This window comes from Castor canadensis, chromosome 4, assembly GCF_047511655.1.
Source record: "Castor canadensis chromosome 4, mCasCan1.hap1v2, whole genome shotgun sequence".
Lineage (NCBI taxonomy): Eukaryota > Metazoa > Chordata > Mammalia > Rodentia > Castoridae > Castor > Castor canadensis.
The window spans coordinates 66,511,475-66,539,121 of NC_133389.1; the positions used below are offsets into that span (position 1 = coordinate 66,511,475).

Sequence of the window (27,647 nt, forward strand, 5' to 3'; positions counted from 1 at the left end):
TATGACTTTTATTAAATGCTTGTGGAGTAACTTAATTCATTATACAGAATATAAACCTTCCAATTAAATTCCTCCTTGTTCCAGATTTATGATCAAGAATGTCAGTGTCATCTTTGAGTGAGGTCAGAGCATCATTAGTGATGCTAGTGCCTTTATTTTTGCTTTCTGGCAGAACTGTGATGGCCATGAAATGTTGGTGAGGTGTGAGAAGCTTCTGCACTTTCCCCTTCAGGGTCCCAGGAAGAGATGAATGTCTGTAACATACTGCATATTCAATCTGTTCCCAGCTACTCAACAAACACACTTCACGTTGAAAAATTTCATGGTAGAATGTGTGATATATGATTCTTATATCATTCACATATTGGCAAAAGCTGACACCTAAGAAAAGTTGCCCTAAATTAATACCTTTTCATTTCTTCAGAATTAGTCAAGTCATCACATTGTGAGTGCTTCTGTCTTGGCTTCCTGTGTAGAGACTACTCCAACAGTCTGACGATGAGAGCTCTTTTCCCTTTTTGATTGGTATCTAAGATACGAACCAAAAAGTCTGGGATCAATTGGAATGTCAACTGCTGTGGGCCAGCAAGGACTCCTGACCAGGCCCAGGGTTGTCTTGCAGCTGAGGTAGCTTGCTTACTGAGAATTCAGTTTAGTAACTAGTAATTAGTGCTCTCTTCTGTCACAGTTTTTCTCTTCCCTTTGCCCTGAAGTTCTTTGTTTATGAGTTTTCTTTTACTTGTTATTTTCCATGTTTGTTGAACTTTATTTTTATTTAGTTATTTATTTATTTATAACTTACTCTGTTAGGCATTTTATTAGAAGATTATCAAATATATTATTTGTTTTAAGTTATTTTATAGAAAAGAGAAACTGAAGACTCAGTTGCTAAGCTACCTGCCCACTACCACATAGCTCAGACGTCATGAACTTTATTTTTATGACAGTAAACTTTATATCTTTCAGGAGAATAAGCAATGTAGACTTATATATAAATCAATAAAATTATAGCTGTAATTTTTATACTAGGAAATATAAACATACATTAGTTATATAAAATTATTCATACTGATTTTAGAAACCCTTACTTATACTTTTCTAATGGCTAAGTTTGACCTCCTTGTTATTCACAGTGTAAGTACACTGAAAAGGCATCATTACTGAGAGCAAGTTACAGACTTTAATGTCAGCATTGGTGGAGCCAGAATCACTCTCAGTTTTCAGGTTTGTGAAGGGTAGAAGTGTGAACTAAATGAGTCAGTGTTGCTATATGAATTTTAACAGAAATAACTAACGTAGACTACTTTGCCAATTCACAAAAAAGGCTGATTTTTACAGCTGAGCTGTAATGCTGTATATAGGTCCTTATTTTGTGACTGAGATTGTATCTGTGAAAACTAAGGCTTTAAGAGTGTAGGAAAAATTGGGAACAACTTTTGTTGCCTTTTAACTAATAGAATGTTGACTCTACTGAGTGGGGTAAATGTAGTCCCTGTGAGGCAGATTTTTTCTTCTGAAGTCAAGATTGAACATTTATCTTCAAGTCTTATCTAAAGTTGGGTTTAGAATGTTCATATTATTAAGTTACTGAGCTATAGGATTTTTAAAAATACAGCTTTTTGTATACAAATTTGGAACTCACTGAAAAGGCGCGGATATTCCATTTCTTTTCTGGTTTCAGGACTCTTGAAATTCTTTTTTTGGGGAGGATATCAGGAAATTCTCCTACTTTTACTATTCTTTTCCTTTGTCTTCTCTCACTTGGTATACCCCCACTGGTTAGTATTAGTTTATACATAATTAGAATGTCATTCAGGACAAAAAGGTTTTTCTCTCCATTTGATGGAAGTCTTGGGTTTCATGTTCATTACAGGAAATCTGTTCTACTTTGAATAGGTCAGGTATTCCCTTTTGCACACTCTCCTCATTTGTGAGAGGAGGGGATTGGACCAGTGTGCCTCTAGCTCCTACTCAGCATTAAGAGTGAGTCTCTAAGAGAATCTAAAATCATGAAAAATTCATCAGAACCTTTATGTAAGAAATGTAGAGAAGCTAAAGAAGACTCCATATTTGGAGAGAACTCTATTATTACTAGAAGTATGTGCAGCGATTCTAAAATCTAGTGGATTCTAGCAGTTTTTCATAAGAAATCAAATAGAGAATAATGACAGAAGGAAATGCTCTTTTTTTTTACTTAAAAGTCCTATTTTTAAAGAATGGGAATTATGTAAATAGTACAAATGATTTAAATAACTCTGTGATTTCTGAAGGAAATACTGGTTTCTGAATTGTTCATTCTGTGTTCCATTTCAGTATTGTACATCTGAAATCTCCATGATGCTGTCACCAAACTGTTTAATGTTTAATAATCCTTAATTTCCTTTACCTTCTAGATTGGCAGAAATATTCAACAAGTTTTGAGTGGGAAAATGTTATTTTTTAAAAAGCATTTTCATTAGTTTTTTTCTTTCTTTGGTTTGTTTTATTCCATTGAGGACATTTCCTGGTTTTGATGTGTCAAAATTTACTGTAGGAGTCAAAACTGCATTGGTTCCAAAATTTCTGAAATATCTCATTGAATAATCAGAGCTGTAGTGACTGGGCCTTGTATCCAGAAATTGCCCAAATACTTGCCTCATTTAAGGTTGTTCTTTAGTTTTCCTTTTTATAAATTAGCAAATACCAACTAAACATTCCCATAAAATACTATTAGTTAAAGAGATGGCTTACTATAAGTGAGTTATGGACTTCTCAGTGGGCAGTGATTCTGAGTCTTGACTCCATGGCACTCTAGAAACCCTTGCTATCTAGGCTGTGCCTCAATCTAACAAGTGCAGTGGCTTTGCTGGGGCCCAGGTATCAGTAATGTTGAGAGATGCTTAGGTGGTTCCAGTGTGCAGCTGATTTGAGAGCCTTTCTTTTAATATTTTTTATTTGTTTGGATTATCACAATAACCTACTTATGAGAGGACCTGAATGTGGGACTTTTGCTAGCAAAGGAATGGTGGAGGTGGCCTTCATGAGTTGAGCCAGTTTCAAGTTGGAAGCCTGCCTCTATCAACTTGGATAGATGTTTAACTGTGTGCTACAGTTTCATTCCAGCTTTTGCATTCATCTTTAATACTTAAGACAGTCACAACAATTTTCTGTTTTCTGTATTACAGCAAGATGCTAACAAATTCACAGTGTCAGTCCAGTCAATTTGATTCTAGGGTATGTGATGGAAGACCTTTAGTTTGATGTTGGGCTAATGACTTGCCATTCAGAAGACTTAGATTTCATGAATTTGAAATTTAATGGGTTGATGTTATATTCCCATTACCTAAGAAGGAAGAGTTTTCTAAACATAAGCCTTTCCATAGTAATGTTATGCCTACGTAAGAACACTAGCTACTTCGAGAACTTTTGTTATGTGTGTGGGCATGCTTGATGAAGGTGAGTGTTAAATTTTCATGAATGCAGATTTGGAAACTGAGAGGCAGCATGGTGGGGTGGGGAAAACTTGTATAAAATTAGAATCATGGTATGTACTATTGATGAAGCCAAGGCCTAGAGAAATGAAGAGGCCATGATAGCATAAGTGGGGGTCCTGGGACTCTTCCTGAGTCTTTTTCTACTAGTTATCTACCAAGAAGGTTGTCTTGTGTTACAGGGTTCTTATGAGGCTCAGATTACATTATTTAGTTATTCAGTAAATATGTTATTCAATGAGTACCTGTTACAGCCCAAGTAACACTCCAGATATAAAGGATATAAAAAGGAAAATATGTGACTTTGGAAGGAGTTAGTGGATGAATTAGTTACCATTCACATTTTTAAATGACTCAGTCTCATGGCCTGTGTGAGGTCATCCTAGGAACCTAACTGGGAGTGACAGGAGATTGAGAAAGAACAAAAGACACATATGCAAAAAAGCTGGGATCAGGTGGAGACACACAACAGCCTCCACCACCTCCAGCAAGTTTGTTATATACAGCGGCAAACATGGAAATAGAGCAGCAGTTCTCAGGGTGGAGTGACATTGTAGTTATCGGGAACAGGGGGAACCTGCGATTGCTACTCTCTGGACGTAAACATCTTACAAAAAGCAGCTGTGCTGCATTTTCCCCTCCTTTCTGCAGCTGGGGGCTGTGCGAATCCCAGCATGCAGACTAGGCTGTGCTTATGTCAAGTCCTCATAGATTTCTCATACTCCACTCTCCACAATTCAGGGTCTAGTAGCCATACTGGCCTCCCAACTTATGATTCCCCTACTTTAGCATCCTGAGTACTGGGATTACAGGCATGCCACCATGCTGGCTCATGCCAGTTCCTCGAATCTGTGTTTCCATGTCTCAATATATAGCATATAACATAGAAGGAGCTGGGTATTGGTGATATGAATGAATAGTCACATAATTCATTTCATTGAAAATATGTTGTTACTCTAGACGTGTCTCTCTCCAAACAAGTTGAAATGAGTACAGTGTGGACAAAGTTTCATTTCCCTACTGGTTTAGAGTTCCACATGGACGTGGATGTGATGGTTTAATCCCAGATCCTTTCACATCACAACAATTTTCAGTTAAAGTTTGATTCAATTCAGGTTAGTATACTGTTTTTTTTTTTTCTAATCATCATTTCAACATGCTGAAGGTACCTGTTTTTTAATGTCCTTTTCATATTTGTCATTAATCTGAAGCCCAATATTTCTTTTTGAAAAGAAGATAAATTCTTCCCTTGACATCCTTTTTTTTCCATTAATTTCAAAAACAGTCACTTCATAAATGTGATTTCAAGCAGCTGGATTTTCATCTTTTCACCTTGTGGAATGACAGAGTTTGGCACTAGCAGGACTGTAACCATGTGGCCAAGTAACAGTGCACAAATTTCCTAACCTGGATGGTGCAGCCAGCCACAAGTTTCTAGGTGTGCTTCTAGGGTTTGTTCACATTATTTTCAATGAGGTCATGGGTTCTAGTTGCTTATCTGTTTCTGTACTTACTTAGAATGTGAACAAATGAAGGGTTGTAATATCCCTCTCATGGGTTCACAAGAACACTGTGACTTAAGTTCTGTCTCTATGACAGGTAAGTCATATTCTCACTGAAGACTGCACAGAGCCCCTCAAGAACGAGCCGTCTCATGCAGTGCAGCCTCACTCATGGTTAGCATAGTTGGAAGAGGCATCAGTGGTTGATGTTCTATTTGAATAATAGAATACTAGAGTTGAATTGAAATGACCTTGGATTTGACGCCATCCTACTGCCTGTATTCTAGAGAAGTGAAACTAAGGATTGGAGGACCGAAGAGTCTGTGATAGTCAGTGTCAGTGGGGGACCTGGGACTCTTCCTGAAGCTCTTTCTACTTAGCCACCTACCAAATGGGATGTCTTGTGTGAGTCATCCAGCTGCTGTGGGTACTCCTAGGAGAAACTCACATTCAGAATAAAAGATGATATTTAGTGTAAGATATACATGGATGTTTATATGACCAATTGTATATTACTGTGTAATTTCCTTCATCCTTAATTTCTTAAGTTGATAACAATGAAATTTACAAATTTGTTTCAAAGTCCTATTAATGTGAATTCCATTTTCTTTTTTTTTTTTCTTTTATTATTCATATGTGCATACAAGGCTTGATTTATTTCTCCCCCCTGCCCCCACCCCCTCCCTTACCACCCACTCCACCCCCTCCCGCTCCCCCCCTTAATACCCAGCAGAAACTATTTTGCCCTTATCTCTAATTTTGTTGTAGAGAGAGTATAAGCAATAATAGGAAGGAACAAGGGGTTTTGCTGGTTGAGATAAGGATAGCTATACAGGGCATTGACTCACATTGATTTCCTGTGCGTGGGTGTTACCTTCTAGGTTAATTCTTTTTAATCTAACCTTTCAAATGTTGGTTTACACACTGTCCAGGAATCCTGTGTTTAATGTGACAACAAGGGTTTAGGTGTGGGCTCTACACTATTTAAAAAGCATATATTAGTTGTACAGGAGGTTTCATTGTGATATTTCATTGTACGCTTACAGTGTACCTTGTTCAGGTTCATCCCTACCATCATTCTCTCTCATTCCCCTCCCCCTATTTAAAATGATTTTGACAGATTTCCATGTTCTGTCTTCATAGGTATATAAAGTACATCAGCCAAATGTTATTGAAACTATTTCAGGAATTGGGGGGGGGTGGATGAAGGAGAATGATGGACAGGGTGAATTCAAGTACAATATATTTGATATCTTGTAAGAACTTTTCTGGATGCCACAATGTACCCCCACCCAGCACAACAGTAAAAAAAATAAAGCACATCAACCATATTCACCCTCCTTTACTTTCTCCATTCACCCTACCCTTACTACTAGTATCATCCCTACCTGCTTTACATTTCTCTCCTTCATTATTTAAGTATATACTCAATTATTTGAAGGGGTTTTGCCATGGTTTTCAACCCATGAGTGTATTGTACTTTAATCAGTTATTCCTCTCTATTACTCTCCATTACCCTTTCCCCTCTAGCCCTATTATACAACAGCTTTCCGTGTATTTTGCTGTGCCTTCTTCCTACACAGATGCAATTTATTTCAATATTATTCACTCTCTGTCATTCTCTTTTCCTCTCCCTCCTCCCCCTATTCTCAAACATTTTCATTATTGAAAAAATGTTCTATATATGTGTATATATACACAGATATACGTATATCTGTGTATATATACATAGATATATGTATATATGATCATGTTTTTACTTGTGTATACATTTATCTTTTAGATCTTTCATGTGTGGGATAAAACATGAAACCTTTATTTTTCTGAAACCTTACTTCACTTAACATGAGGATCTCCATTTATTTGCAAATGACATAATTTGATTTTTCTTTATGGCTGAATAATATTTCATTGTGTGTGTGTGTGTCTACGCACGCATGCACACACACACACACACACACACACACACACACACACAAACACACACATATCCATCAGTTGCAGAGAACCTGGGCTATTCCCAGAGTTTGGCTGTCGTGAATAGTGCTGCATTAAACATGGGTGTATTTGTGTCTTTATTGTATTCCAACTTAACATTTCTTTCAAATATATGCCCTGGACTGGTATTGCTGGATTGTATGGTAGTTCTATTTTTAGTTTTTTGAAGAACCTCCATACTGCTATCCATAGTGGTTATACTAATTTACATTCCCACTAACAGTGTGTGAGGGTTCATTCCTCACCCCTATCGTTGCCATTTGTCATTGTTTGTGTTCTTGATGATAGACATTCTGACTAGAGTGAGGTGAAATCTTAATGTGGTTTTGACTTGTATTTCCTTTATGACCAAGAATGCTGAGCATTTCTTCATGTATTTACTGGCATTTGTACTTCTTCCTTTGAAAAATTTTTGTTTAGTTCTTCATTTGCCTATTTATTTCTTCATTGGGTCATTGATTCTTTGAGAGTTTAGGTTTTTGAGCTCTCTATAAATTCTGCTTATTAATCCTTTGTCACATGTGTAGCTGGAAAAAAGATTTTCTCCCATTCTCTGGGCTGTCTCTTCAGTATTACTGTTTCTTTTGCTATGCAGAAGAATTTTAGTTTTATGTAGTCCCATTTGTTGATCCTTTCTCTTAATTGCTGAGCTATTGGAGTTCTATTCAGAAAGTTAATATCTATGCCTGTATGTTCCAGTGTCTTCCCTATTTTTTCCCCATAGTAATTTCAGATTTTCAGGCTTTACATTAAAGTCTTTGATCCACTTTGAATTAATATTAGTACAGGATAGAAAACAAAATCTAGTTTTAGATTTCTACATACAGATAATCCAAGTTTCCATCCACAATTTGTTGAAGAGGCTGTGTTTTCTCCAATGTATGTTTTGGTCTCCTTTGTCAAAAATCAGATGATTCTAACTGCATGGATTTATGTCTTGGTCTTCTATTCTGTTCCATTGGTCTTTGTGTTTGTTTTTGTTCTAGTACCATTCTGTTTTTACTGCTGTGGCTCTCTAGTTTAGTTTGAAGTTAGGCATTCTGATACCTCCAGTTATTGCTCTTTTTTGCTTAGTATTATCTTGGCTATTCCAGGTCTTTTGTGCTTCCATATGACTTTAGCATTGATTTTTCTATCTTTGTGAAGAATATCATTGGAACTTGGATGGAGATTTCATTGAACATATAGATTGCTTTTAGTATTATAGCCATTTTTGTGATATTAATTCTGCAGATTCATGAAATTTGGAGATCTTTCCATCTCTTGATGTCTTCTTAAATTTCATTCTTCAGTGATTTATAGTTTTCATTGCAGATGTCTTTTACTTCCTTTGTTAAATTTATTCCTAAGAATTTCATTCTTAAGAGACCATTGTAAATGGGATTGTTTTCCTGAATTCTGTCTCAGTCTGTTCATTGTTGGTATATAGAAAAGCTACTGATTTTTGTATATTGATTTTGTGTCTTGCTACTTTGCTGAAAGTGTTTATGGTATCTAAGAGTTTTTTGGTGGAGATTTTTTAGGGTCTTTTAGGTATAAGATATTATGTGCAAATAGGGATAATTTGACTTATTCTTCCCTACTTGAATTTCTTTTATTCCTTCCTCCTGACTTCTTGCCTGGGCTAGGAGTAGACACTGCCTTGGGGGAGTAGACACCCTTCTCTTGATTTTAGAGGAAGTAGTTTCAATTTTTCTCCATTTAGTATATGTTGGCTATCGTTGTATCATAGATAGCCTTTATTATGTTGAGGTATATTCCTTCTGTTCATAGTTTCTTCACTGCTGTAATTACAAAAGGTTGTCAAATTTTGTTAAAGGCTTTTTTTTGCATCTGTTGAGATTATCATTTGATTTTTGTCCTTACATCTGTTCATATGCTGTTTTACATTTATTGATTGGCATATATTGAACCATACCTGAATCCCTGGAATTAAATCAGCTTGATCATGGCATATGTATGATCTTTTCAATGTGTTGTTGAATTCTGTTTGCTAGTATTTTATTGACAAAATTTGCATCTTTGTTTGTTAATGAGATTGGCCTATATTTCTCCTTTTTATTGTCTTTTCTTGTCCAGTTTTGGAATGAGTGTAATACTAGCTTCCCTCTCCACTTCATGGAAAAGTTTGAGGAGTGTTGGTATTAGTTCTTCTTTAAAGATCTGGTGAATCCATCATGTCCTGGGCTTTTATTTTTTGGGAGACTATTACTGCTCAGTTTCATTGCTTTTTTAAAAAATAGATTTAGGTCATTTATATCTTCTTGGATCATTTTGGGTTGGTCAGATGCCTCTAGAAGTTTATCAATTTCTTCTAGATTTTCAAGTTTATTTGAGTATAGGTTTTCAAAGTACTCCCTAATGATCCTCTGTATTTCATTGATATTTGTTGTGATATCCCCTTTTTTGTCTCTAACTTTATTAATTTGGGTCTTTTCCTTCCTCCTGGTCAGATAAGCTAAGGGTTTATCTTATTTATCTTTTCAAAGAACCAACTCTTTCTTTGGTTGATTTTTTTTGTTTCCATTTTCTTTGATTTTGGCCTTTATTTTAATTATTTCTCTCTTTCTGATAATTTTGTGTTTAGCTTGTTCTTATTTTTCTAGAAACTTGACATGTAAAATTAGATCTTTTACTTGAGATTTTGATGTGTTTTCAACAGAGGCACTTATAGTTATAACTTTTTTCTTTAATACTGCCTTTGCTGTATCCCATAGTTTTTGGTAGGTTGTGTTTTCATTTTCATTTCAGAAACTGTTTTTATTTCCACCTTTATTTCTTTAGTGGCCCACTGGTCATTTAACAATATGTTGTTCAGTCTCCATGTGTTTGAATATTTTCTGTAGTTTCTTTTGTTCTTGAGTTCTAGTTTTATTCCATTGCGGTCTGACAGGATAGAGGGAATTATTTCAATTTTCTTGTAATTGTTAAGACTTCTTTTATGTCCTAAAATATCCATTTTAGAAAAAGTTCCATGGTCTGTTGAGAAAAGTGTGTATTGTGCAGCAGCTGGGTGAAATACTCTGTAGATACCTGTTAAGTCCATTTGGTTAATGGTATCATTTAATTTTGCAGTTTCTTTTTTGATTTTTTTTTTGTCTGGATGACCTATCTATTGGTGACAGTGGGGTATTGAAGTCTCCCACTATCATTTTGTTGGGTCTCTCTGTGCCTTAAGTCTAGTAGTGTTTGTTTAATGAAGTTGGTTGTACCAACATTGGGCACATATAAGTTAACAATTATTAGTTTCTCTTTATGTATTGTTCCTTTAATTAATATGAAATGGCCTTCTTTGTCTCTTATTACTAATTTAGGTTTGATATCTTCTTTATCAGATTTAAGTATAGCTACTCCTGCCTGTTTTGGGGGTTCATTTGCTTGGAAAATCTTTTTCTACCTTTTTACCCCAAGCCAATGTTTGTTTTTGTCAATGAGGTATGTTTCTTATACACAATAAATTAGGTCTTGCTTTTTAATCCAGGTAGCCAGTCTATAACTTTTGATGGGGATGTTAAGACCAGTAACATTCATTGTTAATATTGAAATGGGGTATAGTGGTAATTCTTTCTGTTTTGTTGCATGTGTGTGTGTTTGATTTTTCCTATTCATTCGCTTATGTACTCATCTTGTGACATTTATTTATTGTAACACATTCATGAATATGTTTTTCTTAATCTTCTGTAAGATTCTTCTGAGTATCTTCTGGAATGTTGGGGGTTTTTGGTCATAAATTGCTTTAGTTTCTGTTCATCATGGAAGATTTTTATTCCTCCCTCAATTATGAATGATAGTGTTGCTGGGTAGAGTAATACAGATTTTCAATTATTTTCTTTCACTGCTTGAAATGTCTTACTCCATGCCCTTCTTGCTTTTAAGGTTTCTGTTGAGAAATCTGCTCATGGCTTTGCTGTTATATGTGATTTGACATTTCTCCCTTGCCGATTTCAGTATTCTTTTCTCCTTCTCTATAGTTTATGTTTTAACTAAACTGTGTGCCATGAAGAGGTTTCATTTTGGTTGTGTCTTTTGGTGTCCTGTACCTGGATAGGCTTCTCTTTCTCAAAATTTGGAAGTTTTCTGTTATTATTTTGTTGAGTATGTTTCCTATGCCTTTGGTTTGTACCTTTTCTCCTTCTTCAATGCCCATGATCTGTGGGTTTAGTCTTTTTAAAAGGAGTCATACAGTAAGGCATATTCCACTTATATTTCTTCATTCTTTTTCCTATGTATTCATCTATTTTGTTTTTCAAGTTCTCAAATTTTGTCTTCTACTTGTTCAAGTCTGCTGGAGTGGCTTTCAACTGTATATTTTATTTGACTTAAGGAGTATTTTATCTTCAGAATTTCAATTTTTTGAGGCTTTCCATTTCTTTATTAAATTCCCCTTTCACACCTTGTATGGTCTTTCTTATTTCATTTATTTGTGTTTTATATCTTCCTTGAATTCATTCAGATGTGTGTTTAAATCCTTTCTGAGTTCATTTATTTGCCTTCTTATTTAATTCTTTTAGCTGTTATTCCTAGTCTCTTGATTTCATTGACTTGTTTTTGCATGTCTTCTTTCATTTTGTTAATTGTTTTTATTATCATTCTTTTGAGCTTGGAAATAGAGGTTTCAGACCCTTCACTATCTGTCAGATCCTTTGTGTATTGACCTTTTGAGAAGTTGTAGTCCCCTACCTTTTCATTTCTTATGCCTTTATTTTGAGATTTGCTCATCTGTAGTTGATTGGTTGGTTGGGGTTTTAGTCACTTGAAGTTTTTCCCTTGAATTAATTTCTATGTTCTGGTAGAAGTGGTTATTGGCTAGGCTGTTGAGCCATTTCTGACCACTGTCCTGGGAGTATAACTCAGCAATAATAAATTCATCATTCAATACCGTACCGGATATTTACATGAAGTATAATATTCTTGTTGGTATTATCTCTATATAATAGGGGGCTGGAAAATTGAAACTTATTTGCATGGAAGTTAAAACTTAGGTATTAAAAATAATGGGGGTGGGAGAGGAGATTTATGAGGAAGGAAGATGAGGAAGTGGGGGAAGGTATGTGAAGTGTGAGGGCTTCAGGTACACAAGACCCTAATGTGTAGATATACAGTTCAATTGTTGTGGAGAAGGGTGCTATTGTCAGAGGTTGCAGAAGGATAGAAAGGTTGAGAGTAATATAAGAGGTTAATTAAACCACTAGTTAATGGTCAGTAAATGATAGGAAAGGTGAGGAAAAAAGGGGGAGAAAAACAAAAAGTATGGAGAAAAAATTGGCAATGTAAGAGGGATAGACAACTTAAAACTTTAACAAAAATATTTTTAAAGTCCATATTTATTTCCTTGTTGAGAAGAGTGGATGTCTTCTGTGGTATATCAGTGCACTGCATCTTTGCTCCTCAGGTTTTTGTCTATGGTTATGTTGTATTTACTCATTTGTCCCCTCGGGGCCCTAGATTGCCCAGGTGTAACATGTCAGGAGATGGGAGTAGGACTCTTATTAGGGCAGCTGCTGGAACGAGGTGAGGCAGCTCTAGGCATGTGAAGTAGCTATTGTGCTTTGATTGTGGGTTCTCCAAGCTTAGGTAGTGGGTTAGAAAGCAGTCTCCACTTTTGGAGTCTGCACTTTTTCCCTGTTCAGGGAATTCAGTGGCTTCTATAGCTTGTCCATGATAAGCTTTTTTCCCTCTTTTTCCCCAGTTCAATATTTGGCCTCCAGTTCAATATTTCATTTGGGGAATGAGGAGCAAAAAGCTCTTATAACTTGTGAATATGTGTACACATTAGGTTGGGCAGTAGTTAAAGGCTCTAGCTAGCAGGCCATTCCACCTATGTGTTCTTATTTTGGGATAGAGACCCAGATGCTGAGCTCTAGCAGGCTAGCATGTTCACTCCCTGCCCTTCCTTTGGGTAGAGAGGCTATTCCTACCCAGCTGCTCTGGTCTGGGAGCCTTCAGTCAGTTCACTTAGCCAAAAGTTTTCTCATGGTGGGTGGGAGGTTTCTCAGGGGTGGTTGGGTGGATTATTATTTCTCACGAGCTGAGCTTTCTGTGCAGTATCCCTCAAGACTGAAAGTGGCTAGCTCACCTGATTGGTTTGTGGTCTTTTGTATTGGAGGGAATGCAGGTTGGCAGTCGGTGACTGTCTTAAGACTCTGCAGTCAGCAACTGCCCTGTGGCTCTGGCAAGGCTCTTAGGCCTGCGTGTCAGTGTTTAAAATGTCAGGTAGTCTTTGTGAACGGGAGGCAACTCAGGTCCAGACGGGAAAAAGGCAAAAAATAACTAACAAAACTCAAGTGGTGGTGACAGGTGCAGCAGGTCTCTGTCAGCACCATATGCCAACAGCGAATTTGCACTTTTACAGGTTTAGAGGTTGGTGGTCCTTCTAGCTACAGTCTGTCCTTATATTGATACCCCTCCCCTTTTTTTAAATTTAAAACAAACTAACTTGACCTCCTACCCTTGCAGCCACAAACCTGAGGTTTTCTTTCAGGTTTGTGAGGACTTGTGGATGTGGTGACTGTCCACAATCTGCTGTCTTTCCCAATTCTCCATACTATTTTTATACTTCACCACTGTGGCCTTTGGCATTGAGGTTTCTTAGTTAGCAGAGAGCACGCATTATTTTCTCGTGTTTTATATTATAAGATCAATTCTATCTCTGCTGTTATTAAACTGCTTTTCTTAGGCACAAGATGAATGAACACCAGAGAGGTTTAAGTAGTTTGCTCAGCATTTTACTAAATAAAATGCTGAGCATTTTAAACTAAAATGCTGGAAGTAAAATTTATGAGCCTCCTTCAGTCAAGCTGGAGCCTCTCATTTCCTTCAGAGCCCCTACCACTGTTGCCTGGGCTCTCCCCATCCTTGGAGGTACAGGAACTGCCAAAGTTGTTTTCAAGCACAATAATATAATGCCACAGGTGTTAGTCTTACAGCACAAGCTGTGTTTCTCATGCTGTGGTTAGTGACAAAACAGCCCTCAGAGTGCTTCTGCAAAGAGCATGAGCTTCCTGGGCATTTCAAAGAAGAAAGGACATTATGCAGGTGACCTTTCTCTAAGTTTAATCTCCTGGGATCTCCAGATAATCTTAGCTCCCAAACCATCATGGCAGGCATTTGGGGGGAAGAAACCAACAACAGTAACAACTCAAGAGCATCAAGGTTGCATTGACTGCTTCATGCTTTATATTGTACTTTTTCAGAGTGCAAATTCACCTGCACCAGCGGTAAATGCTTGTATCTTGGTTCACTGGTCTGTAACCAACAGAACGACTGTGGGGACAACAGTGATGAAGAAAACTGTCTCCTGGTGACTGAGCATCCACCTCCAGGCATCTTCAACTGTAAGTCCCTCTCACTCACCTTGGTAACGTTATATGTGGTAGTGTTTTTGAAGTAGATAGGAGGTAGTAGGGTCATTGGGAAATGGAAATGCTGTTTTCAGATTAAGGAAAGAGACTTGCATTTTCACAAAGGACAACTTTTTTTTGATAGAAGAGGTCTAGTAGTGAGAAATGCAGTCTGTTCTCAGAAGTGGCCAGTGATTCTGTGTTTTGTAACATGCCTTTGGTACTTATCTGAGAGGCACTGTTTGATTCTAAGAAGTCTCATAGTGATTTAGTACTCTCCACATAGTTTTATAGAATTGCTGTAGAGTGCACCACTTCAGAAGTAATTTTAAATAAGGAATGACAGATAAATGGAGGTTCTATAATTAATCAAGAAAGCAGAAGAAATTATGAGAAATTTAAAGATTCTGATCATATGTTTTTCTATCAGATACTGAATGGAAAACAACTTTTATGAGATCTTTACATGTATGAATCCCCAAGACTGAGTCTTTCAGCATTTCTTGGACTTGACGATGTGAAATCTCATGGTTCTTATGATAAGGAAGGTGAAAGAATGTAGCTTAAACACTACTGAAATTGTCCTAGGAAAAGTGGCTTATTGTCTTCTATTTTTTCCTTTGGCTAAGGGAAGTGGGTTGAGAGTAAAAGAATCTTTTTGCAGCAGCATCCCTAGGGAGAGTGTTTGCCATGTTGCTCCTGGGTCTGACTTAGATAAGTGCCCCTAAAGGACACTTGAAGGCTTGGTTGCCAACTCATGGTGTTATTGGGAGGTGATGGAACCTTTAAGAGGTAGGGTCTCCTTGGAGATCTTCTGGTCATTTGAGGGCATGCCTTTGAAGATGGTATTTGGACCCTGGTCCCTTCTCTTTCTCTCTTAGCTTCTTGGATACTAAGAGATCAGCAACTTTGCTCCACTATGTACTCCTCACTATGTCTTGCTGCCTTGCTATAGGGCCAATTGATCATGGACTAAAACCTTTGAAAATGTAATAAAAATAAACCTTTCTTCTTTTTAGATTGACTCACCTCAAGTGTTGTTACAGTGGAAGAAAGCTGACAACCCTTTTCATGGGGTCTTCTTACTGAGATAATTTCAGGATGCATTCAGCTCCTCTTGTTTATTTTACTAACATTATTTTGAGGAGTTACATTTGATGCAGATTAAAACATTTTGCTATGGAAATTAGACTACATAAATATGAATGCTACAACTGTGAGACTGGAAGAGAATTTAAGAAAAGAAACTATTTTCTCTATTCCTACTGTATTTTTAAATTGAGGGAAAGCTACATATACCCCAATATGAAAAATGACTGTGCTTCGGTAAATTTTAAGTATGCTATTATGCTTGCTAAATTCAAGAGTCTAAGAATATAGTTTCCTCAAGATTTTTTGTTGTCTCAGTTTACATTTTCTTATATTGATCATTCTTCAAGTTCTATATCTACATGCTTAAAACATACTTTTCAAAGGTTAGGGTTAGGTATATGTGGTTTCTTGGCATTGGTCCCATGTTTTCCTCAGGTTATGTTTGTATGTTAGCTTTTGTGTACCACAGCTAGCTCCATGGGAATCATGTGGCCAATAGCCTCTGGCTTTCCAGTTCTCGATGACCTCAATGCACTCATGCTCTGGTATCCTACTGAGTGCACAGAAACCAACACAGGGAAGGGTGCACAGGGAGGAGAGTGATGGGTTGGAAAGGAAGGGCTGGGAGCAGAGTGGGAAGTGTGTCCCTGAAGACTAACAGGCAGCACACCAGGGACCCTTCTCATCTGTCTTTCTCATGAATGGGCTCAAGTTTTGGCTCAAGGAAGTAAGCCTAAAAGGCTTAGATTCTGTTATCTATGAAATGCAAATAATTTTTCCATATAAAATTGCTATAAATGAAATGCATGAAAAGTGTAGTTTACTTGATCACATCATTGTCATCATAATTCCTAATTCCTACTCACTGCTTGACCATTTCTTGGGGAGGTAAATCACCATGACTTTGTATTTTCTGCCTTTAATGTCAGGACCATGCTTCATATGTAATAGGAGTTTCCAGGGGTCCAGAAGTGAATGTATTACCATAGGTTTTAGATGTTTTCTGCTCATTCTGTTCCCTTGGGAGGCTCACTAGGAATTGTGCCATCTGAAGGTGGCTTGCTGTGACCTGGCAATGGCTGCCCCTATGCTTCTTTTGCCTAGCCTCTCCAAGTGCCAGAAGGAGGCAGGTCAATCCGTGAGGGGTGTGTACATGCTCTCTGAACGTGCTACTCTGTTCCTTGAGGTCATGAACTTCCTGCCCTTTGTCGATGCTCCTCCCCCCTCCTTTTTTAAAGCTATATAGCCTCACAGTCAGTGAAGCCTAGAGGGTGACCTAACATGGAATGAATATATTCTTCCTCTATGTCCTGCCCAGCAAGAACATAAAATGAACAAGAATTATTTTATTTCCTACTAATAACTGTGTAGTGAGTTTTTAATAGATGACACACATTTTTTTAAAATCTGTTTATTGGTCTTTTGTATTTCTTCTTAAACACATTCCTAAGATTTTTATGACATGATTGCAATTCTTTTAGTTTGTATGTCTTCTTCTTTTTGTTGTTGTTCATTTATTCACATGTGCATACATTGTTTAGGTCATTTCCCCAGACTGCCCCTCCCCCACCCTACCCCCTCACCTCCTCAGTTTCACGCAGGTCCAGTTCTGCCCTTGTGACTGATTTTGTTGAAGAAAAGACATAAGCATAATAAGAAAGACAAAGCATTTTTGCTAGTTGAGTTAAGAACAGCTAAACAGAAAGATTCCTACTATTGCTCTTATGTACCCATGTGTTATGACCCATGTTGATTCATCTCTAACTGATCTTTCTCCTGGTTCCTAATCCCCTGCTAGTGATAACCTGTCGTTTTAAGGTTTCTGCATTAGTTCCTCTAGAGTGGGAACATCAAACGCTTTCATGTTTTGGGTTTTCTATCTATTCCTATATCTCCCTTATGTGCTCCCCCCTTTTCTTGTGATCCAAGTACAACCACATTGCTGCATTTGCCCTAGATCTAAAGTCCACATATGAGGGAGAACATACAATTTTTGGTCTTCTGAGCCTGGCTGATCTCGCTCAGAATGATGTTCTCCAGTTCCATCCATTTACCTGCAAATAATAAGATTTCATTCTTCTTCATGGCTGAGTAAAATTCCATTGTGTATAGATACCACATTTTCTTGATCCATTCATCAGTAGTGGGGCATCTTGGTTGTTTCCATAACTTGGATATTGTGAATAGTGCTGCAGTAAACAGGGGTGTGCAGGTGCCTCTGGAGTAACTGGTGTTGCATTCCTTTGGGTATATCCCCAGGAATGGAATTGCTGGATCATATGGCAAGTCTATGTTTAGATTTTTAAGATGTCTCCACATTTTTTTCCAGAGTGGTTGCACCAGCTTGCATTTCCACCAGCAGTGGATTAGGGTTCCTTTTTTCCCACATCCTTGCCAACATTTGTTGTTGTTGGTGTTTTGGATGATGGCTATTCTAACAGGAGTGAGGTGGAATCTTAGTGTGGTTTTGATTTGCATTTCCTTTATGGCCAGAGATGGTGAGTATTTTTTCATGTGTTTTTTGGCCTTTGAATTTCTTCTTTTGAAAAAGTTCTGTTTAGTTCAGTTGCACATTTTTAATTGGTTCATTGATTTTAGGAGAGTTTAGTTTCTTAAGTTCCCTGTATATTCTGGTTATCAGTCCCTTGTCTGATGTATAGCTGGCAAATATTTTCTCCCACTCTGTGGGTGGTTTTTTCAGTTTAGAGACCATTTCTTTTGTTGTGCAGAAGCTTTTTAATTTTATGAAGTCCCATTTATTCATCCTTTCTCTTAGTTGCTGGGCTGCTGGGGTTCTATTGAAGAAGTCTTTGCCTATACCTATTTGTTCCAGAGTGTTTCCTGCTCCTTCCTATAGTAACTTCAGAGTTTCAGGTCTGATATTTAGGTCCTTGATCCATTTTTGAGTTGATGCTAGTACAGGGTGATAGACATGGATCTAGTTTCAGTTTCTTGCAGACAGGTAACTACTTTTCCCAACAACATTTGTTGAAGAGATTGTCTTTTCTCCATTGTATATTTTTGGCACCTTTGTCAAAAATGAGGTGGGTATAGTTGTGTGGGTTCATATCTGAGTCCTCTATTCTGTTCCACTGGTCTTCATGTACGTTTTTGTGCCAGTACCATGCTGGTTTTTTTGTTATTGCTTTGTAATATATTTGTAGTCAGGTATGTTGATACCTCCAGCATTGCTCTTTTTGCTGACTATTGCCTTGGCTTTTTGCTGTCTCTTTTGTTTCCAAATGAACCCTAAAGTTCATTTGGAACCCTAAATTTTTTCAATCTCTGTGATTTTTCAATCTCTGTGATGAAAGTAATTGGGATTTTGATGAGAATTGCATTAAACATGTAGATTGCTTTCAGTAGTATAGTCATTTTTACTATGTTGATTTTACCGATCCATGACCATGGGAAATCTTTCCATGTTCTGTAGTCTTCCTCTATCTCTTTCTTCAGGAGTTTGTAATTGTCCTTGTAGAGGTCATTCACATCCTTTGTTAAATTTACTCCTAGGTATTTGATTTTTTTAGGCTATTGTGAATAGAATTGTTTCTATGTGTTCCTTCTCAGTTTGTTCATTGTTGGTGTATAGAAAAGCTAATGATTTTTGTAGGTTGATTTTGTATCCTGCCACCTTACTGTAGCTGTTTATGGTGTAAGAGTTTTTGGGTAGAGTTTTTTGGGTCTTTAAGGTATAGGATCATACTGTCTGCAAATAAGGATATTTTGACAGTTTCTTTACCTATTTGTATTCCTTTTATTTCTTCTTGCCTAATTGCTCTGGCTAGAAATTCCAGGACTATGTTGAATAGGAGTGGGGATAGTGGGCACCCTTGTCTTGTACCTGATTTTAGGGGGAATGGTTTCAGTTTTTCACCATTAAGTATGATGTTGGCTGTAGGTTTGTCATATATAGCCTTTACAATGTTGAGTTACTTTCCTTCTATTCCTAGTTTTCTTAGAGCTTTTATCATGAAGTGGTGTTGGATCTTGTTGAAGGCTTTTTCTGCATCTATTGAGATGATCAAGTGGTTTTTGTCTTTGCTTCTATTGATGTGCTGTATTACATTTATAGATTTGTGTATGTTGAACCACCCCTGCATCCCTGGGACAAAGCCAACTTGGTCATGGTGAATGATCTTTCTGATGTGTTGTTGGATTCGGTTTGCCATTATCTTATTGAGGATTTTTGCATCGATGTTCATTAGGGAAATTGGCCTGTAGTTCTCCTTTTTGGAGGTTTCTTTGTCTGGTTTTGGGATGAGAGTAATATTGACTTCATAAAATGAGTTAGGCAATGTTCCTTCCATTGTATTTCGTGGAACAGTTTAAGGAGGGCTATCATTAGTTCTTCTTTAAATGTCTGATAGAATTCAGCAGTGAATCCATCAGGTCCTGGACTTTTCTTTTTTGGGAGGCTCTTGATGGCAGCTTCAATTTCTTTTTGTGTTATCGATCTATTCAGGTGAGTAATATCCTCTTGGTTTTGTTTTGGGTGGTTGTAAGTTTCTAGAAATCTGTCCATTTCTTTGAAATTTTCAAATTTATTAGTATTTAGGCTCTCAAAGTAGTCTCTGATGATTTCCTGGATTTCCATGGTGTTTGTTGTTATCTCTCCTTTTGAGTTTCTGATTTTACTGATTTGGGTTTTTTCTCTCCTCATTTTAGTCAGGTTTGCCAGAGGTCTGTCAATCTTATTTAGATTTTCAAATAATCACCTTTTTGTTTCATTGATTCTTTGTATGGTTTTTTTTTTGTTGTTGTTGTTTCTATTTCATTGATTTCAGCCCTTATTTAATTCTTTCTTTCCTTCTGCTTGTTTTGGGGTTTGTTTGTTCTTGTTTTTCTAGGAGTTTCAGCTGTAGTGTTAGGTCAATTATTGGAGATCTTTCTGTCCTTTTGATATATGTAATCATGGCTATAAACTTTCCTCTTAGGACTGCCTTTGCTGTGTCCCATAGGTTCCGGTAGGTCGTGTTTTCATTTTCATTAACTTCCAGGAACCTTTTAATTTCTTCTTTTATTTCATCAGTGACCCATTCATCGTTGAGTAATGTGTTGTTCAGCTTCCAATTGTTTGTGTGTTTTTTACTGCTGTTTTTGTTGTTGATTTCTAGTTTTAATGCATTGTGGTCAGACAGAATGGATGGGATTATTTCTGTTTTCTTATATTTGCTGAGGCTTGCTTTGTGCCCTAAGATGTGATCAATTTTGGAAAAGGTTCCATGCGCTGCTGAGAAGAATGTATATTGTGCAGAAGTTGGATGAAATATACTGTAGATATCAACTAGGTCCATTTGATGTATGGTGTGATTTAGTTCTAGGATTTCTTTATTGATTTTCTGTTGTATGACCTATCTATTGGTGATAGGGATGTATTAAAGTCTCCCACTACCACTGTGTTGGAGTCTATATATGCTTTTAGGCCCTTCAGAGCGTGATTGGTGAAATTGGGTGCATTGACGTTGGGTGGATATAGGTTGATAATTGTTATTTCCTTTTGGTGTATTTCTCCTTTCATTAGGATGGAGTGTCCTTCTTTATCTCATTTGATCAAAGTGGGTTTGAAGTCTACTTTGTCTGAGGTAAGTATTGCTACCCCTGCCTGGTTTTGGGGACCATTGGCTTGGTAAATATTCTTCTAGCCTTTCACTCTCAGCCAGTGCTTATTTCTGTAGATGAGATGGGTCTCCTGTAGGCAGCAGATTGTTGGATCTTCCTTTTTAATCCAGTTTGCCAATCATGTCTTTTGATGGGGGAATTTAGTCCATGAACATTCAGTGTTAATATTGATAAGTATTTGATGATCCCTGTCATGTAGTTGTCTTTGTTTATTAAGGTTTTGATTGTGTGTAGCTGAATCAGTATTATTCTCTGCTTTCTTGCCTTTTCTTCTCCTGTGGTTTGGTTTTGCCTGCCCTTTCATGGTTTTGTTTGCTTTCATTTTCTGTTTGCAGAATTCCTAGGAGAATCTTTTGTAGTGGTGTCTTGGTGGTCATATATTGTTTTAGTTTCTGCTTATCATGGAAGACTTTTATTGTTCGGTCTATTTTGAATGATAGTTTTGCTGGGTAGAGTATCCCAGGATTGAAGTTATTTTCATTCAGTGCTTGGAAGACCTCACTCCATGCTCTTCTTGCTTTTAATGTTTCTGTTGAGAAGTCTGCTGTGATTTTAATGGGTTTGCCCTTGTATGTTATTTGTTTCTTCTCTCTTACAGCTTTCAGTATTCTTTCTCTAGTCTCTGTACCTGTTGTTTTAATGATAATATGTTGTGGGGTAGTTCTGTTTTGGTCAGGTCTGTTTGATGTTCTGGAGGCTTCCTATATCTAAATGGGCATAGTTTTCCCTAGATTTGGAAAGTTTTCTGTTATTATTTTGTTGAATATATTACGCATTCCTTTTGTTTGCGCCTCTTCTCCTTCTTCAATGCCCATGATTCTTAGGTTTGTTCTTGGAGTCAGTGAGGTCTTGCATTTTCTTTTCACAGGTCTTGAGTTGTTTAACTAATAGTTCTTCAGTTTTTCCTTTAATTGCCATTTCATCTTCAAGTTCTGAGATTCTGTCTTCTGTTTATTCTATTCTGCTGGAATGGCCTTCCATTTTGTTTTGTATTTCTGTTTCATTCTTTTTTTCTGAGGTTTTCCATATCTTGGGTTACTTCCTCTTTATATTGTCAGTTTTTGACCTTAATTCGTTTATCTCTCTGTTTGTAGTCATCTCAGTTTCAGTTTGGCGTTTATTTAGGGCTTCTATGATTTTATGTATTTGTTTCTGGGTTTTCTCATATTCTTTGTTTTTGTTGTCTTGGAATTTCTTGAGTGCCTCCTGTACATTTTGGTTGACCATGTCTAGTAACATCTCTATGAAATTCTCATTAATTATTTGTAGGATTTCTTCTTTCAGTGAGTTCTTGTGTGCTTTGTTGGGTTCCTTGGTATAGTTGATCTTTGTTTTGTTGGAGTCTGGGTCTGGGTATCCATTGTCTTCATTTTGCTCTAAATCCTGCAGTACTTTATGTTTTGGGGGGAAATAGTTTCCTTCCCTTTTTCTTCTTCCCATATTTCCACTAGGTAACATTTCTATCCCTGAACTATGTGTAATTTAGTATTAGCTGGGTAGCAATATCAATACTAACAAAACCAAGAGAGAAGGATAGAAAGGAGAGAGAGAGATGGAAAGATAAAAGGAATAGAGTAGAGAGGAAAAGAGAAAAAAATGGTAGAGATGGTGGATGATCAAACAGTAAACCAGGTAGCAAATCCCTTAAAGAAGGGAAAAAAATAAAAATTAAAAATTAAAAAAAAAATCACCAGTGCTGGAGCAGTAGAATTGCAGTCTTAGTTGTTCTGATGCTAGTTCTTTAGCATCGAGACCTGTCTATCTGTGTCTCTTAGGTAGGTTTGGAACCTTCTTGTGGCAAGTGGACAGTGGGTGGCATCCCAAGGGCCTTTGGGTGGAGGCCTTTAACTGAGGTGAAGTAGTGAGCCTTTGGAGTGTAGGCTTGGCGTGCCTGAAGGGCACAGGCCAGTTGAGTAGAGATCCTGCGTGTCTGTGGATCCCTGGCTTGACAGACTTGGGGGGCACCATTGAGCAGAATGGAGATTGTGTGTGTGGATCCTGGGCTTGGCAGGCCTTAGGGGCACAGCCTTGCAGAGTGAATATTGTGCAGTGCTGTGCAGGCTTTCGGGGTGTGGCCAGCAAAGCAGAGATCGTGCAGGGCTGGAGAGCGCAGCCCAGCAAGTCGGAGCTCCTGCAGTGCTGTGCAGGCCTTGGGAGCCTGGCCGGCAAAGCAGAGATCGTGCAAGGCTCGGGAGCGTGGCCCAGCAAAATGGAGCTCCTGCAGGGCTGTGCAGGCCTGAGGGGGGGGAGGGGGTGTGGCCTGGCAGAGATCTTAAATATCTGTGGATCCCTGGCCTTGAGGGCTCCTCCCACAGAGATCCTGTGGGTCCAAGGGGTGGGAGTTTGGGGTAGCACAGCCCTGGTGGGGCAAAAGAACAGGGCTGGAGGATCGGAGTTCCCTCAGTGTGTGAAGCAGTGGCTCTGCTGGCCTATGGGATGGGGCTTGACATGCAGCGCCTGCTATTCTTTTAGTATATGGTGGGGTGGAGAGGCCTTCCACGAGCTAGGGGTTCAGAGTGCTGATGTTTCAGCTCTCCCTGGTGCTTTACTTCAGTCAAGCATGTCTCCAGCTTCTTGTCAAAGTCCCTGGATCATGGAGGTCAGAAGGTCCATGGTTGTGTTCTGGTCACCATCTTTGATCTCTCCTGTATACACATTTTTTTTTTTATTGGATCACCTACCAGTACATTTTTGTAGCTGAGGGACAATGTCCCTTTCATGGAGTACTAATTGCTAATAAGCTTCTCCTTCCTCTTTTCCTTGAAGAAATTAAATTACTACAGGAATTCTTGGCTATAGAATGCTGTACTCTAGAAAAAGTAGTAATGCTTCACTTTTTCCTGTTTAAGAAGATATTTGGTGTATTTGGCCTCCTTTGTTCCTTCTACAGGAAATAGTCTATGCTCTGATATTTGAGTATACTTAGGTTGAAGCAAGGTAGAATCTTTTGTATTTCCAGATGAGTCTGGAATGTAGTAAGGGTCAGATGTCTTGGTCATCTCTGTCTCTCATTTGATACTTGCTGAAGTTTAGCATTAAGATTAGAAAAAAAGTCCAGTGTTATTCATAGTCAGTGCTACTAATTACAATATGAGCTTATCTCATGGGGAGAGTTTCTGGATGTATCTTTCTGTGGAAGAGAGAATATGCTGTCAGGCTTACTTCCCAGCCCTTTTCACATAATGTTTTGACTGTTCTATCAAAATATTGTACTCCTGAGCACTAACCATAGAAATACTATTATTTATTAAGTCCCTTCTCTGATCATTATACCTGGCATTACAGTGGAATGAAGGAAAACATACGTCCTGCTGTCACGCTACTGAGAGTCAGGGATCTCAATCACATTCATACAAAGATACCTAAATATGAACATATGTTGGATGGGCTGAGTTGTCCCAGCAGTTTGTGGTTCAGGAGTGTGGAGAGAATCATTCTGGTTGGACTAGTGATCATAGTGGCTTCAGAGATAAGATATACTGGATGGCTAAAGGAGGGAACTGAATGTCAGGGCCTGAAACAGCATGAGCATGAAAGAGCAGTGAAGGAGGTACCATCTTGGGACTCAAGTAAGAAAGCCTCTGACAACTGGGGCTGCTGGAGCTGGGGGACAGCATGAGATAGAGTTGAAAAATGGGTTGGGTCCATAAAGTAGCAGGCATGTAATGTTACACCGTCTGCCTGAGGGTTTGCTGTGTCTGGGAACCTGATGCCAGCATTACTACTCCCGGACTGTCCTCAGAGAGCCCCCACCTCACTAGTGCTGCCAACCTGGGAATTTCCTGTTGCAGTACACTTTCAAGGCTCCTTTACCACACCTTGGTGAGGGAAAGCAGAGTGCCTTTGACTTCCCAGAAGCAATAGTCTGTGCAGCTTGGAAAGAGCTGTGTACTCTGAGAGTCTTGGCAATCATGTTCCTTAAGCAATCACTGCTGAGGAATTCATGCCACTGGACCTGATGAGGAAGCCCAAAGCTGAAAAGAAGCCAGCTGTCAACCGGAACAACTTTCTACTTTCAGCTCAGTGGAATTCCAATTAACTGAGAGAATCTAATTCAAGGCAAGTGGGGAGTGGAGCAGCTCCTTGCCTTATGGAGGTAGAAGTTGCTGTTTTTCTTTTAGGAGGCCTCATAAAACTGAGTCTCAACAATCCAATGAACTGAAGCTAATAAAGTGTATCCAATTACGCTAGGATTTTAAGGAGTTTTTCAGAAAGAATCCTCCCTCGTACCCACGGCCATTTAGGGTAATAAACAGATAAAATGTATATTTAAAATCCAGCCAGTTGCCTGTATTCTCAAACCAGCTCTTCCCACCTTACTTTTTTCCTTGCAAAGGAACTGGAACCCTACTTGTCACCTGTGTTCAAAATATCAGCCACTTTTAGGCATCAAGCTGTAGCCATTCTCTACTTTACCTTAAGCTGGCAATTTCCCACCTTTGGTTTATGAGAACTTTGGGACCCAGCTCATAACCATATGGAAAACCGCAATCAGAGCTCACAGCTACCAGACCTTGTATTTTTCCTACAATGATTTCAGGAAGCATTATCAGTAGTTCTCTAATATCATCAAATATCCTGTTATAGTACATATTCTCCAGTTGCCTTATAAATGTGTGTTTTGATTTATTCTGTTTACAATTTGCTTGAAGCAGTATCTAAAGAAGATGAAAACATTGCAATGGACTGATATGCTCCTTAATAAGTGTTTTTCTCTGTAGATTGTCTTCCCATACCTACCTTTCCCTTCCTCTCTCTTCCCCTGTGATTTTTGTATCTTGACAATACAAAATATGTATTGTTTGTTTTGTGGACTTAATTGGGCATTCTGGGTTTTGCTAACTACTTTCCCTGTGGCATCACTGAAGTATGCTCATCTGTCCCTTGTAATTCCTGTCTCTTGGTAGGTAAGTCTAGAGAGATTCAGGTGTGAATGTTGTAGGCATGGGGAACTACTTCATAGGAGCGTTTGTCTTCCTTCATCAGGCACACTGTGTCTGATTGTCACTCTGTGATGTTTTCAGTTACTATGGGATGCAGAAAAAGTTGTAACCTAATTCCATCCTTTTTCCTCATGAGTTAGTGGGTTACTTCTATAACAAGAAGCTCCCCAACCGGGTGCCAGTGGCTCACACCTGTAATCCTAGTGACTCAGGAGGCAGCAGAGATCAGGGGGATTGTGGTTTGAAGCTATCCTGGGCAAATAGTTCTTGAGACTGTATCTTGAAAACACTCATCACGCACAAAAAAAGGGCTGGTGGAGTGGCATAAGGTGTAGGCCCTGAGCCCCAATACTGCAAAAAAAAAAAAAAAAAGAGAGAGAAACTCCCTATCAACTGTTTGATCAGTATATATATAAAATATATACTTCCCCATACTTCCAGGGAAGTATATATTATATAGGATGAGTTAATTTAAGAATGAGCAGTTTTTCTGTTGCTTTTCAGAGGTAACCAATGAATTTTTCATTATGTTGTTACAAACTGGTCGATAAAAAACAAAATTGACGCATACACTGAACCTTTATAGAAATCCCTTCTCCTCCACCTGGATAACCAACTCTCAGGTGTAATCCTGTGGTTTGGGGATAGGTTAAGCTCCAGGAGTGCAGTGTCTAGCCCACCTTCCAGCATCCGGGAGTGCAATGTACCTGTCTACCACCTCACTGCTCAATTCTTTTTCCTCTCATGCTCTTTCAGCTTCCTCCTGCCCCTTATTCTTGTCTACCTGCCTGTGACTTCCTGAAGCACCTTCTTATCATCCTGTTTATTCTGAGCCTGCCATCTTCTACTGAACCCATCTGCAGACCCAGAGCTGTCTGTTCCCCACTCTCCAGCTGCTCCTGAGGCTCTTGGCTGCCATAGGCTTTGCAGTTTTCCAGTCAGACTCTCCTGTTTTCCTCCTCCTCTGTCTCCACCTGTCCTGCTCACCTCGACTCTTCAGCCCATTTCCCAGTCCTGTCCCTCCCAGCCTCCACATGCGGCCTCAAGTGCCTCCTCTGACTGCAGCTCTCTTCAAACTGCTTTTGCTGGGATTGCCTGTTTGCTACCAAATCTGTGGTAATTTTTTCTTCAATTTTTTTTACCAAAAAAATTTGGTAATTTTTTACCAAATCTGTGGTAAAAAGACTGTTCTTTTACCAGTCTTCTCTACATAGCTGATAAGATTGGTCAGTCTCTTTGTGAGGCTGTCTGATCCTTTGGGATCACAAGTGCTGCACCTGAATAGTCTCTTGGGTGTCCTTGCTATTCCTTCTCTGTGGTAGCTTCTTGGCCCTCAGCGGCCAGCCTTGGCCTATAGTTTTCACACTTTGCTCTTGGTCTGGGTGTCTCCAGACACCACGTGATATCACAGTCCCTCCAGTCTTCTTGTCTCCAGCCCAGACTGAAGTATTGAACTGCTTGGAAGGCTCCTTACAAGCTGGTGCTGAACTACTCATTCTCCCTCCACCGCAGACCATCTGTTCGGTTGGAGTTTTCTGCCTTTGTGTTTTGACCACCTACCAGTTTCATCAAGTTGGTCATCTTTCCAGAACCTACCCCATAACCAGAAATACTTTATTCTGCTTGGAACCCTGCAGTACTTTGTGCTCCTTTTCAGGTGGCATTGGTGTAATTCCCACA

General features: G+C 38.5%; 1 protein-coding gene across 6 annotated transcripts in view; it reads left to right on the plus strand.

The window, feature by feature from the left end:
* Ldlrad4 (low density lipoprotein receptor class A domain containing 4) overlaps positions 1–27,647 on the plus strand; it is a 402,230-nt gene that overhangs the window by 199,465 nt on the left and 175,118 nt on the right. For 5 of the 6 annotated variants that reach the window (XM_074070391.1, XM_020180295.2, XM_074070390.1 and 2 more), the window contains one exon: positions 14,164–14,304. The exons of the other annotated variant lie outside the window; for it this stretch is intronic. In XM_074070391.1, coding sequence (XP_073926492.1) covers positions 14,164–14,304 — 141 coding nt within the window. The remainder of the gene's footprint in view (positions 1–14,163; positions 14,305–27,647) is intronic. 6 annotated transcript variants of the gene reach the window in all.